We start from the raw sequence: 13,703 nt of genomic DNA, 5'->3' as shown, positions 1-13,703 counted from the left end.
GGGCGAGTGGGTTGGGTAAGAAGCACTCATGACTCGTAGGTAACGAATATCTCAGTGTAGACATGATGTAGCATATTTATTTATTTCTGTGAGGCGTACTGCATGTTGTCCTCGGTTGGCGTTTTGTGTGTTCATTCTTAAATGGACAGCAATAATGAAGCAGCTGTAAAATTTCTGTGCAATCGGTTTGGCCGGCCTTCCTTTTTCTCCGTGTTTGCGTGTCTCTGTATGAAAACTTCATTTTGTTTTCGAATGCGAAGTTCAGACGTTTACAGACTTGGACAAAGAGCTTTTGTTTCTCCACGAGTGCCCGTCTCCCATGTTAAGGGATTCCCCACAAAATGAATGAATCTTTAGATGCCTCTGAAGGTTGGCTGCATATCATTCTTGAAGGAAAAAAAAATTTGAGTTTGAAAATGTTTTTTTTTTTTTTTTCTTAATTTATGATATTAATAAGTACAACTGTATGTTAAAGGACTTTTAAAGTTTGTCTTAACACTCACCTGATCCTGGTCCTAAGTTGAGCCTTTTTTCTTTTTTTTTCTTTTTTTTTTAATTTGTCATATTTAATTTTTGGAATAAATACTCTATGTATAAAAGTCGTGTTGCTGTCGTGATTTGAAGAAAGTGTCACATCCAGTCTTTGTTTCCAAACATCACACTGAGGCTTTTTGCAAAATCTGAGACGCATGAGTCTAAGGAGAGCTACTTCTGTCCTTCTTAGCTTTAAGCTGAGGCTGATTCTCCAATAATGGCTTTACTTCCACCACCTGACTGCTAGACTAAAAACTGAAGGGAGCCCTCGGTCATCAGTGAAACACAAAGTGCTGTTGCATCCAAATATGGATGGACTTGCCCTTTCTTTGTAAATCAAGGTGTTGCTCTTTGCAGAAACATTACAAATACTATGTTGTTGTTATTGTGATATCGAAAAATGCTGCTGTAAAATAAATCCCATTAGCTGCAGTCCTAGCTAAACTAATAAACTAGCTGAGCTCTTGGTATGCACTAGTATCTTACTACGCAAGTAATTAAGTAGTAATAAAAGCAGTCCAGAGCAAATGTTTTCAAAATGTATTTCCAGTTTTCTTTTAAACACGTTAGTATTTTTACAGTGCATTATTCGTGTTTGAGGTATTTCTACATCCATGCAAAAACCATGTAAGTAGTACTCGAACACACCTGCTTCCAGCATTCAGCCTGACGGCTCAAAATAAACTGTTTGTGCACACTGAGTGCAGTGTATACTTGGATACGATAAAGGGCTATGAGCTGTGTGCATCTCTGCACCTGCGCACGAGTGCGGTGTTCATTATTATTGACAGGAAATGGCCTGAAGTCGGTTATCAGTTACTGTCTGAAGTCTCTGCAGAGCACAAATACACACACTTTATAACTGTGTCACTACATCCATGTTTAATCTGTGTCTACACTTCCGGGCCGTCTGTGCTCATAACTTCATATTAGCTCAGCAATGTACAGTCTCTCCGCTTCCTGCCTATATGGTCTAACGTGGGTTTTTTAATTGCTTTATCTCTATAAAACACTTATCTTTAATTAAACTGTGTCCTTGTTGAACTCTGAGTGACATGAGTACAGCACAGTGTATACAGCAGGTGCTCTGAAGGGCCCGTTTCCTGCTACATTTATAGCCAAAAGACAGACGGAGTGCACCTTTAGCCTCTGAGTAAAGATAAACAAAAAGATAATAAGCTTTAACTTTATAACAGTCTGGACCTCCATAGATTACCATTCCACCTGAGCAAATAACTAAAAACAAACAAAACACCTTTTTAGCTATTACTGTATTTAAAGTGTAATGATAAAGAAGTGTTCTTTTTCATCATTAAAATAATAACTTTCATTTTCAAAAGCTGGTCCACAGATCTCAACCAATCCAAAATGGGCTTCCACAGGGCTCCGTCCTTGGCGCACTTATTTTTGCATTTTTCTAATAAGTTATTTCTCCTACTCAATTTTTCAGCATTTTATCCACCTAAAAAAAGACAAAACTTCATTTAAAATACATTATCCTCCTTTGGAGAGTTTTGAAACATTTATCAGAGTTTGTTTTCATAGCTTCTTATTTCTTTGGTTGTGTAGTTCTACTAGTTTGGTTTGCAGACTGTGTTTATATCTAATTGTTTTCATTTTCTCAGATCTTAATCACAATAAGACCTGATTCAGGGGGAAAAATAATAATTACTGTATTTTTAGGAGATAAAACTAATCTACTAAACCAGATTTTTCTTTAGTTCTTATTTAAAGTCCTATTTAAGTTGGTAACGAAATACTATGGTCATTTATGACATCAGTTTATAAAATCAACAGTAACACAGTTAACACACATGACAATACAGAAATTAATTCATATCACTCAAACTCAGCTTTAAATATTTTACCTTAAATAAATTAAACCACTGACACCAACAGGAACTGACTCAGTCTCACAGTGGAATAACATTTCCTGGCTTTTCATTTTGTCCATATCTTTTGTATAAAATAAATACGTTCAGAATTTCAGAAACTGAAAAATACAAGAAAGCGGAACCTTCTTGAAAGTTCTATTTCAAGAAGGTTCCGCTTTCTTGTATTTTTCAGTTTCTGGTTTCTGTTGAGGACGGTGTTGAGTCTCTTCACACCGCAGGATGTGCAGCTTTGCTGTGATGTTCCTGAAGCAGTGCTTTAACATGCTTCTAACGGCTGACGAGGACAAGTAGAAGATAAATGGATCCAGGCAGGCATTTAAGGTGCTGGAAAGCAACGCCACAGTCCTCCACTCCTGATTCTCCTTATTGACAAAGCCTACCACATGGGAGATGTTGTAAGGACCAAAACAGACGCAGAATACGATCAGTGTGCCAAGAGCCAGACCAATGCATCGCAGTCTCCGCCGCCTGCTGATATTTGGGAGACGGGACAGGATAAGGATTAGGTTGACGTAGCAGAAGCAGCAGATGATGAAGGGGATGCAGAAGAGGACGAGGAAGAGCTCGAGGCGGAACGGCAGCAGGATTGCAAGCTCTTTGTCGGAGAAATTCAGGTAGCAGCTAGGTGGAGGTGTGGCGGGAGTGCTGCCATTGGTGTGTCTCCACTGGAGGTAAGGCATGATGTAGACGACGATGAGGTTCAGAGACGTTAGCAACCAGAACATGACACAGGCCAACAAAGCATAACGAGGCCGCCGATGGAGGGAATGCCTGATGGGGTGGGCGACCCCTAGGTAACGCTCCACACTCACGGCGGTGAGCAGCAGGGTGCTGTTGTAGATGGTGACATAGAAGAGAAACCCAGTGAAGGGACAGAGGGAGTAGGGCAGCAACCACTCCATGTCATCAAAGGCCTCCTTCATTTTAAAAGGCAGCAAAGCCAGGAGAATCAGGTCGGAGATGGTCAGGTTGAGGAGGAGGATGTCTATCGGGGTTGGCTTGCGATACACCTTGCGGCAGAAGGTACCAAATGCCAGGATGTTGGCGGGAACTCCCATGAGGAAGGTGATAATGTAGACAGAAAGCAACAGATTGTATGCCATGGTGTCTTCTTAGGGACACACTCTCACAGACACTGCAGGGAGGAAGAAAGCAAGTTGTGATCAAGTAGCACCAAAGACTCAGAAACAGCTCATACTTACATTTTTCTTAACTTTACATCAGAAAGAAAGAAAGCTTAATAGAAAAACAGCTAATATATTTCATCTGCCATAGAGATGTGAATGTTTATATAACTCCATGCATCAATATTAATAAGTCAGTTTATCTTGTTTGCAAAGGAAACCAGTTCTTGTCTTTTGCATTTGTTTGTTTGTTTGTTTTTTAAGCTAAAATGTTTAAAAAATACACAAAAGAAGGTTTTTCAGAAAGTCATCAGCCTGCTCTTTCCTTGCCACTACCAGGTAAAGGCACTGAACTTTGGCTTTAAACACAGAACAAATCAAGCAGCGGTCACAACAGCACATTATCTTCTCTAAAGCTTCACACGCTCTTTGACATCAGATTCAAACATTTGCAAATAATAATTTCCGTAAAAGAAAAGAAAAAAATCCACAGTGGAATATTCTAACACATCAGTTGATTGCTACCTTACCATCTAGAAAACATTTAAATTTAAAGATGCACAAATTTGTTTTTTCTTATTTAAAAGTAGAACTTCAGAATTAGTGTGGTTTATGAAGTGTCAACGTTTTTTCTGGGAAACAAAAAAAAAAAGGAACTGGAGCAACTGGTGAGCTCTCTGCTACAGAGGAATAAAATACTTTTTATTCTTCTTTGCAATCAGAAAGAAACTCCCCCAAACTTTCTAACCACACAGACTTTTAAAGCTGACTGTTAAAAAGTAACAAACATCTGAGTCCATTTGGCTCAGATTTACCTGCAACATCTTATTGTCAAAGAAATGGAGAAAGTGGGACAAAATTTCTGCATATAAAGACATCCAGAAATAAAATACGCCCCGTCCGAAGTTAGCTGGAGATAAACTCACCTCACTCAGGCTTTGAAATCCAGCCTCTCCATCACAGAGTGCTCTGTAGTGCTGCAGCTCTCTTCACCTCTTGGAAACAGACTGTTTGATCACATCACAAGACTGCCCCTAATATTGTCATCCTTCTGCGCCTACAGTCTCTCCTTCGCCAGCGGAAATTTAATAAACTTCTGGACATTTCGTTCTCACCATTCTCCAAACATCATCTCCCAGCAACCGCTGAGAAGCTCGGCGCAGCGTAGGTGGAAATGATTAATCAGAACTTCTCGTGTAAAAGGCCAAGGCACTAACAAAGAGAGGAGGAAGATTGTTTCCTCTCTCTGCTCTGCTGCGACCAGAGAAGAGAATTTACCTTTTTTTAAAAAGCAAATTTTTTTTTTCTATATCAACACATTTTGGCAAAATGCTGCAGTTTTGCAGAGGAAGCTACACTTTCCTTTTCTTCTTTTTTTCGTTGTCAGATCCCACAAAAAGATCTGTAAGTGCATTAAACTACAAGATACCTAATTTTGAAATCCAAGTCAAAATTAAAAAGAAGCCGTAAAAGTGCTTCTTTTTGAGCCACCCCTGATTTCTTTAAGTTTTCTTCAAGTTTTATCTTTCAAAGTTTTTCTTTCAGTCCAGTCCTTGTGCCTAACCATTTTCAGAGGGAGGAGTGTTTAGTTTATTTGTGTTTTGTTCTCTTGTTTTCTTTTAACACTGACCTATGAGTCATTCAAGCAGAAGAAGGCACCAAATTCAGGAGATGAACCAGTGTTGTGTTTACACAACTAGTTTTTAATTGTTTCACTAGGGAGCGCTGATCCATTTACTCTTTGCCAAACCCCCATCAGAAATAGTCTCAGCTCTTAGGCTGCCAGTCTTAAAGGAGGGAAAAGGGGAGAAAAAGCACAGGTGTGCCAAATTACACAACAACTGGTCTGAAAATCAGTTGAAGCAAGTGCGATAGAGTGATGAATCCAAATTTTGTACATCGTATTTCCATTTTATGGCACGATGACTGTCCAAACTCACAACTGTTATCCCAGCTGCTTTTGTGACAAGTAAAAGCAAGCAAACATTTACAAATACATGATTAAGATAAAGCAGCACTATTTCAACAAGGTCTTTTCCAGATTTAGTCTGTTGTCATTACTCTCACAGGGGCTTTAGTGAGAGGACCCCAAAACAGAGAGGAGCAGTTCCAATAAACAAAAGCTAGCCATTTAAAAGTCCAATAAACAAAATAGTAGAGTCCAAGTAGAAGTCTAAAAGCAAGACAAATAAAATCCACACAAGAACACATACACAGCAGAACAGCAGACAACTCTACAAAGGATGGGGGGAGGACTATTTATACACAGACTGCTAATCAGAGGAGTGGAAATATCAGGAAAGAAATGAGACATATTTCAGGGTAATCATGCAGGAAGAAGGGGCACAAGAGATAAACACTATCAAAACAAAGCAGGGGATCAATAAGAGCTGCACTGAAATAAGGACAAACATATAACATGCATGAACATACAGTGGGGCAAAAAAGTATTTAGTCAGCCACCGATTGTGCAAGTTCCCCCACCTAAAATGATGACAGAGGTCAGTAATTTGCACCAGAGGTACACTTCAACTGTGAGAGACAGAATGTGAAAAAAAAATCCATGAATCCACATGGTAGGATTTGTAAAGAATTTATTCGTAAATCAGGGTGGAAAATAAGTATTTGGTCAATAACAAAAATACAACTCAATACTTTGTAACATAACCTTTGTTGGCAATAACAGAGGTCAAACGTTTACTATAGGTCTTTACCAGGTTTGCACACACAGTAGCTGGTATTTTGGCCCATTCCTCCATGCAGATCTTCTCGAGAGCAGTGATGTTTTGGGGCTGTCGCCGAGCAACACGGACTTTCAACTCCCGCCACAGATTTTCTATGGGGTTGAGGTCTGGAGACTGGCTAGGCCACTCCAGGACTTTCAAATGCTTCTTACGGAGCCACTCCTTTGTTGCCCGGGCAGTGTGTTTTGGATCATTGTCATGTTGGAAGACCCAGCCTCGTTTCATCTTCAAAGTTCTCACTGATGGAAGGAGGTTTTGGCTCAAAATCTCACGATACATGGCCCCATTCATTCTGTCCTTAACACGGATCAGTCGTCCTGTCCCCTTGGCAGAAAAACAGCCCCATAGCATGATGTTTCCACCCCCATGCTTCACAGTAGGTATGGTGTTCTTGGGATGCAACTCAGTATTCTTCGTCCTCCAAACACGACGAGTTGAGTTTATACCAAAAAGTTCTACTTTGGTTTCATCTGACCACATGACATTCTCCCAATCCTCTGCTGTATCATCCATGTGCTCTCTGGCAAACTTCAGACGGGCCTGGACATGCACTGGCTTCAGCAGCGGAACACGTCTGGCACTGCGGGATTTGATTCCCTGCCGTTGTAGTGTGTTACTGATGGTGACCTTTGTTACTCTGGTCGCAGCTCTCTGCAGGTCATTCACCAGGTCCCCCCGTGTGGTTCTGGGATCTTTGCTCACCGTTCTCATGATCATTTTGACCCCACGGGATGAGATCTTGCGTGGAGCCCCAGATCGAGGGAGATTATCAGTGGTCTTGTATGTCTTCCATTTTCTGATGATTGCTCCCACAGTTGATTTTTTCACACCAAGCTGCTTGCCTATTGTAGATTCACTCTTCCCAGTCTGGTGCAGGTCTACAAGACTTTTCCTGGTGTCCTTCGAAAGCTCTTTGGTCTTGGCCATGGCGGAGTTTGGAGTCTGACTGTTTGAGGCTGTGGACAGGTGTCTTTTATACAGATGATGAGTTCAAACAGGTGCCATTCATACAGGTAACGAGTGGGGGACAGAAAAGCTTCTTACAGAGGACGTTACAGGTCTGTGAGAGCCAGAGATTTTCCTTGTTTGAGGTGACCAAATACTTATTTTCCACCCTGATTTACCAATAAATTCTTTACAAATCCTACCATGTGAATTCATGGATTTTTTTTTCACATTCTGTCTCTCACAGTTGAAGTGTACCTGTGGTGCAAATTACTGACCTCTGTCATCATTTTAAGTGGGGGAACTTGCACAATCGGTGGCTGACTAAATACTTTTTTGCCCCACTGTAACAGAAGAGGTGACACAGAGAGGTATATAATGAGTCCACAAACACACTGAAGACCCATGATGCTCTGGAATAAATGATAAACAAACCCTGAACCATCAATAAAACTACAAACCAAACAGAGAACAGGGATTAACTGTGGGGTCTGTGACAATTACATGTACATTAAAAAACATGTACAGACTCCAGTAATGACGATGGAATTGAATTCTTAATGAAGCAACTTGGGATACAACAAATTTCGATCTGATCTGATAACGTTGGAGTTAATTAATGATTTTTCAGCAATCCAGTGAGGTGGGCCAGTTTTGGGCCACGTTTAACACCTGGAGTGTAGCAGAACCAGCTCTGCTTGCAATGTAAAATATAATAAGGTGGGTTTATTAAAAATAATGAAAAATATTTTTTTCTAAAAATATGAAGAGCCTTGTTACTGTTGCCTAACATGAAGCTTGTCAGTCACATTCCTGATTGCATTTCACTTATAACTTCAGCAAAGTTAAAAACAAAAATATGAAACGCATATAATACATGAACAACGGCTGTAAGCTGGTTACACTTTTTAAAATGTTTCTAAATCCTCACTTTTCTATTCATTTCCAGATTTACCTGAAAGTATGACTTTGAGTCATTTTTGATGTCATATACGGCACCAAAAATTCAATAATAGGGATTAAATAAACATGATAAAGACACAGATGGTTTGGTTTACCTGACGTGATGTGATCAGTCTGCTGCCCACTTAGTCCTTCAGCTCCGCTGTGCTCTAACACTGGGTGTGTTTGTGTCTCAACCCCTCCCACCAGCCTCTCTTTTTATATCACTTCAGAGCACATCAAATCTCTAAACAACAAGGATTTATGTGCAGGACAGCGTCAGATGACCCCAGTCTGATGTGCATAAGTGGAAGCTGAACATTATAGGCACATTAAGACCAGATGTGTTTATCATGCGGTGGCTCGTATACAGTAGCGCTGAACGCGAGCCAAGAGTCCGAGTGTTTATTTGGAAATTTTCCACTAAAACCTTTGCATGCAGGTTATCCAAGAGGAACACAGAAGCTTATCAACACGTGTGTTTTAATTGTGTTTTAGTCTGTGTGTTATAATTTTTTATTTTTACTTTGCATTGTTTGTATTTATTTATTTTACTTAATACATATTGGTTGGAAGTCTGTTAATTTATTATTTTTTATTTATTAAACACAAAAGTACAGCATAATTTATAACTGAGATATGTATGTATTACATATCTCTTTATTTAAGTATTATCATATGTGTGTAGTGTATTTACTTAAACAGTCTATGTTCTTTTAGCATGCTATAACAAAACAGGTGTTTCCTGAGACCCAAGCTATTGTTTAGGAAGGATCTTTAATTTCTACTAGCTATTTGGGATTAGTGTTACCTGATTGGTGTAACTCTAAGCATCTTTTTTGAACGTTAATAACATTAGTAATTTTTAATGTCCTCATATGAAGACAACGGGTTTATTTACAGCATCAGACAATAAAGTCACCAAAGTATAGCACACTTTAGCCACAGCTGCCCTGAGGCTAAAGTGTAGCTTGCCTCCACCAGTGTGTGAATGTGAGAGTGAATGAATAGTGGAATTGTAAAAGCGCTTTGAGGGTCTCGAAAAGCGCTATATGAATGCAATCCATTATTATTATTATTATTATTATTACTTTATTGACCAGGAGGAAGTATAAGGTTCAGGATGAGGACACAGGGTCTCACAAAGGTGACAAACTAAAGAGAAAACTTGACCCTAACACTGTTCTGCTGTGAGGAGTGTAGTTATCCCATTAGAGGGATATGTGTCCTGTGATGAAACATATCTATTATAATGGGAATCTTTATTCAATCATTATATTTTTACAAAGTTGTTTTGCTCTTTTTAAGACGTCTTCATTAGTCAGTCTGTCAGTGCACGATGACTCACATCTCTGCTGAACTGATGGTGTTCATAGGTTTCTTGTTTAATATCCATACTTACATGAGGACAGGTATTGTAGGCATCTAGGACTTTCTTTGTTTTCTTAAAGCGAAATGGACTACGATCACTACAAGAGTCTGCCCCCGGATACACTTTACAAGCTTTCACTGAAGGCAATGTCATCTATTTCCAATGATATAGTGATTTTGCTTTATCTGTCCAATAAGATGCTGACCGCTTTTATTTCTTGATCCAAGACTTACCTCTCATCTCCAACTTTGCATTAAAGTCACCCGTGATTGATCACAAGTCAGATTTATTATTTTAAATTTTCTGAAAAGACAAACAACACAACACATTTGTAAACACACTGCTTTATTAGTCAAGAGACTCAACTTTTCAGGAACTGATCAATTTATGCACAAACAAAAAATTTATGATGTTCATTTAAATGTAATTAATTTCAGACATCATATTTTTGATAATTAAAGTTTATCAAAAAGCTGTTTAAAACACACACACAGAACACACATCACACACGCCACACACACACACACGCCACACACACACAAACTCGTTTTCATATCTTAGTGAGGACATGTTTTTAACATAATGCTTTCCCCAGACACTTACCCTAACCTTGACCCTTAGACTAAACCTAACCATAATTTAATTGTAACCCTGACACTAAAAACACATTTTGAGCCTCAAAAGTGCCTTCAAACTTGAGGGGAAGGGCACTTTTTCCCAATAAGTGACTATTAGTCCCCACTACTTGTGGGGACTAATAGTCACTTATTGGGAAAAAGGCATATTCTGTCCTCAAAAGGATATCTAAACATGTACACACACACAGGTGTAACTAATAACATTAAAGATTTGTTTCATGTTGCCGTGCTGATAATTCTGCCACTGAAAATCAAGGCAGCTGTGTTGTGATTAGCTTCACCTGTGAGAAATGTCTTATAATACTGAACACTTTCCAAAACATGACAGATTTTAAAGTGAGCTTTTACAGCTTGAGACACCAGATGGAGCCATTTAAAATCAGCCGATAAACATTCCTCATGAAATCTGAAATAAAATGTTTAAACATACACAGTGTGCCTGGTCAAAAACAATGATTTCACATACTATCCACACATCATTTTAATCCAAAACAAGGATGTTACAAGAATCAGCAAAACATTACATGTGACACAGCAGTACCTTACAGCTGTATTCAGTCTGCAAAATAGGCTTTTACATCATCTCTTTTCTTTAGAAACATTTGGTCTAAACAGGTCGTTAACGCCTGACGACACAAAGCTTTGAAGAAGTCAGTCAGCTCTGAATTAACAGACTTCATGTAGCTGGACAGTCAGTGTGGAGGAGGTTTACTGGGTCTGTTTGCAGAGGTTACTGGTACATGAAGAGTGGTCATATCAGACTAAATGTTTTTGCACCATTTCTTCTTTTGAATTTGTTGCACAGTCTCCTTGTGACACTCTCAGGTCATCTAAGCCCCAGGTTTGCTCCCCTCAGATGGGACAGTTGGTGGTCTAACTTTTGAAGCTTCACTGACGGCTTTACACCGGTACCGAGAACCCCCCCTGTGGCTGAACTGGCTTTGCCGTCCACAGATTCTTCCCAAGATGCCTCTTGACATGACTGGAGATAGCATCAGCATGACCACAGGGTCCAGGAATACGTTACAGGTGCTCGTCAGCATAGCGTACGTCCTCCACTTCACGTTCTCCCCCATCACAAACCCCACGACGTGTGAGGCGTTGTAGGGTGCGTAGCAAACCACAAACACAGCGAGCGTGGACAGCGCAACAGCCAGCACTCTTCTTTTTCCCATGGGGGACAATTTCGAGCGCCACACCAGCGTGACGCAGCGCATCGTGCAAAAAGTTGACACAATCAGAGGCAAAAGAAACAGGGTGATGGCCATCTCCAGGCGGAGTGGCAGCAGCACGGCCAGCTGGGACGCACTAAAAACTTCATAGCAAACTGAGGAGTTATTACCTGTGGAAACAAAAAAACCCCCTTCTTCGACCATCACGCCAGGGCTGAGGTGTAGCACCACCAACAGCCACAAGACAGCGCTGATGATGCAGGAGTTACGAGCACAGCGCCATCTCTTGTAGACAATCGGGAATGCTATGCTGAAGTAACGACCCGCTGTTACAGCAGTAATGAACAGACAGCTGCCATACAGGGACGAGAAGAGGAAGAAGTTGTAGACAAGACACACGGGAGCAGGCAGCCTCCAGTCCTGAAGCAAAGTCTCCAGAGTCTTGACAGGCAGCCAGACTAACAGCCCCAAGTTGGCCAGACACAAGTTGAGGGCGTAGACCACGTTGGGTGTGGCACCATGTTTACGAGCCTTGCGCATGTACACAAAGAAGACGAGCAGGTTGGCAGGAAGGCCGAGCAGAAAGGTCAAGATGTAGATGATGAGAGCAATGCAGTCCTTGACAGCCAGCTGCATCTCTTCAGATGAGTTCACTAAACTGGTAGCACCGCCTCCAGTTTACCATGACATAGTTTGAAGGTTGAAGAAAAGTCCTGCCTGGAAATATGCACACTGCTGACCTTTTGTCCTCTCCGTTTATCTACAATGTCTTTAAAACAGCAAAGTCTCCGTTTGGAATGTTTTCCGAGGCGGTAAAGTGGCTGCAGAAGAGCCGGGTTTCTCTCGCCATCATGTGCACAAGCAGGTCTGAGGCACAGAGACAGGTGATGCCAAAAAAAAAAAAGAGGTGGTGGCCACAAATGGGAGGATGTGTATGGGCACACAGGGGGACGAGGTTCATACGACATCATGACAGAGATGCAGATAACAAGACGTACTCACCCATGCAGAAGCTGGGGGGCATTTAGCCGGCACCAGGCCACCTTAATTGCCTTCTCAGTGAAGGGCAACAGACAGTTAGCATCTGGGCCCTTAAGTGAAATGATTCAGAATAATTCAACCTGTCAGGAAGCACATGCCCATCCTCTTAAATTCAAGGCTGTGTAAATGAACTGGAGGGCCAGGCAGTAAAGTCATAAATGTGCTGAAAACCGATGGTTAGTGCGAGCAGAGGATGGGTTGGGCTTTGGGAAATGGTGATTTGTTTGTGACATGAAGGCACTTTGAACAGTTTTATGGTGGACGGTGTTTTCCTTATTGTGGGTGTTCTGTGTGTGCATATGGGAAAGTGTGTTAGGCGAGGTGGTTGTGTCATGCGGGAGGCTGCTGGTGAAGAAAATGGAGCAGAAAATTCACTCGACAATTTTTTTTTTCTAAGAATGGAGCTGCCGCCATTCAAAACACAGCTATTAGGTGTTTGATCAGTCTATTGATCCAGTCTTTAAAACCAACGTCTACAGCGTCCAGTCTTCGGATATTTGATCTGAATGTTTGCAATGAACTGACGACACTTTTCCTGTATTGTTAAATGAACGTGACAGTAGCACAGCTTTTATTTACCAGTCTGATTTTGTTTTTCCTTTCAGGCCGTTTCTGTTTGCACTGTCTTGCGTCATTTTCTCCGGTAGCGCTTCCATTTCTGTTATTGGTATTAATGCAGCACCATTACCTATTCGAATGCTCACTATGTTGTAGTTGTGTTGCCAAAATTAACTGCTTGACAAATTTAAAATACTTCAGTTATGCTCTGATGTTTTTCTGAGATATTTCCTGGAAAGAACAGCTTAAAATGGTTCCAATTATTGGGAAAACAGGGGCATCACAGATCATGTCTACATTAAGAAATGGGAAATTTAACACAGCTGTGCAAAAATGGAGAGTTAAGCACTGAAAAGCTAACCAGTAAACAGTTTATCTGTGTTTAAAATGAACCTTTCTTTCACAGAAAGAACTATTTCTGTGTAATTTGCACCTGGTGCAGTAATCGTGTCCTAGAAAGTAACTTCTTTTTTGTCTCACATGGGAGGGTTTTTTGGTTTTTTAGTGTTATTTTCATACAATTTTTTCTCTTATCTGAGCACATCTTACTCACCAAACATCTGTTAAAAACAGCTCACCCGAGATCATCTGGTGACTCATAAAAAGTCAGTGAATGACACAAACACATCCATCTGAAGACTTTACTACAGCGCCGGGTGAGGTTTATTATTTTAGGCAGGCTGTTTACCAGGTTATTTTATCAGAGTCAAAGTTCCCCTCATTATTGCAGCTTTTAAG

General features: G+C 40.5%; 2 protein-coding genes across 2 annotated transcripts; both read right to left on the bottom strand.

Annotated features, from left to right (window-relative positions):
- Window positions 1-2,569: 2,569 nt before the first annotated feature.
- LOC146548840 (free fatty acid receptor 3-like) lies at window positions 2,570-4,549 on the bottom strand. The gene is made up of 2 exons (XM_085262086.1): window positions 4,480-4,549; window positions 2,570-3,564 (listed from the first exon to the last, which is right to left on the bottom strand). The coding sequence occupies exon 2, from the start codon at window positions 3,530-3,532 to the stop codon at window positions 2,570-2,572; it is 963 nt and encodes a 320-aa protein (XP_085118212.1). The 5' UTR covers window positions 3,533-3,564; window positions 4,480-4,549.
- Window positions 4,550-10,417: 5,868 nt separating this feature from the next.
- On the bottom strand, window positions 10,418-13,683 carry LOC146548839 (free fatty acid receptor 3). Its single transcript, XM_085262085.1, has one exon. The coding sequence runs from the start codon at window positions 12,000-12,002 to the stop codon at window positions 11,025-11,027; it is 978 nt and encodes a 325-aa protein (XP_085118211.1). The 5' UTR covers window positions 12,003-13,683; the 3' UTR covers window positions 10,418-11,024.
- Window positions 13,684-13,703: the final 20 nt, after the last annotated feature.

The sequence above is a fragment of the Mchenga conophoros genome, linkage group LG22 (genome assembly GCF_057382185.1).
Source record: "Mchenga conophoros isolate Kocher_MC1m ecotype Shallow Benthic linkage group LG22, M_conophoros_male_GT1.1, whole genome shotgun sequence".
NCBI classification, from domain to species: Eukaryota; Metazoa; Chordata; class Actinopteri; order Cichliformes; family Cichlidae; genus Mchenga; species Mchenga conophoros.
Note: the sequence above shows the minus strand (reverse complement) of the source record. Positions and strands in the feature narration are given on the sequence as shown.

Coding starts and splice junctions, on each gene's coding strand:
- LOC146548840 (XM_085262086.1), bottom strand. CDS start 3,532: ATGGCATACAATCTGTTGCTTTCTGTCTACATTATCACCTTCCTCATG.
- LOC146548839 (XM_085262085.1), bottom strand. CDS start 12,002: ATGCAGCTGGCTGTCAAGGACTGCATTGCTCTCATCATCTACATCTTG.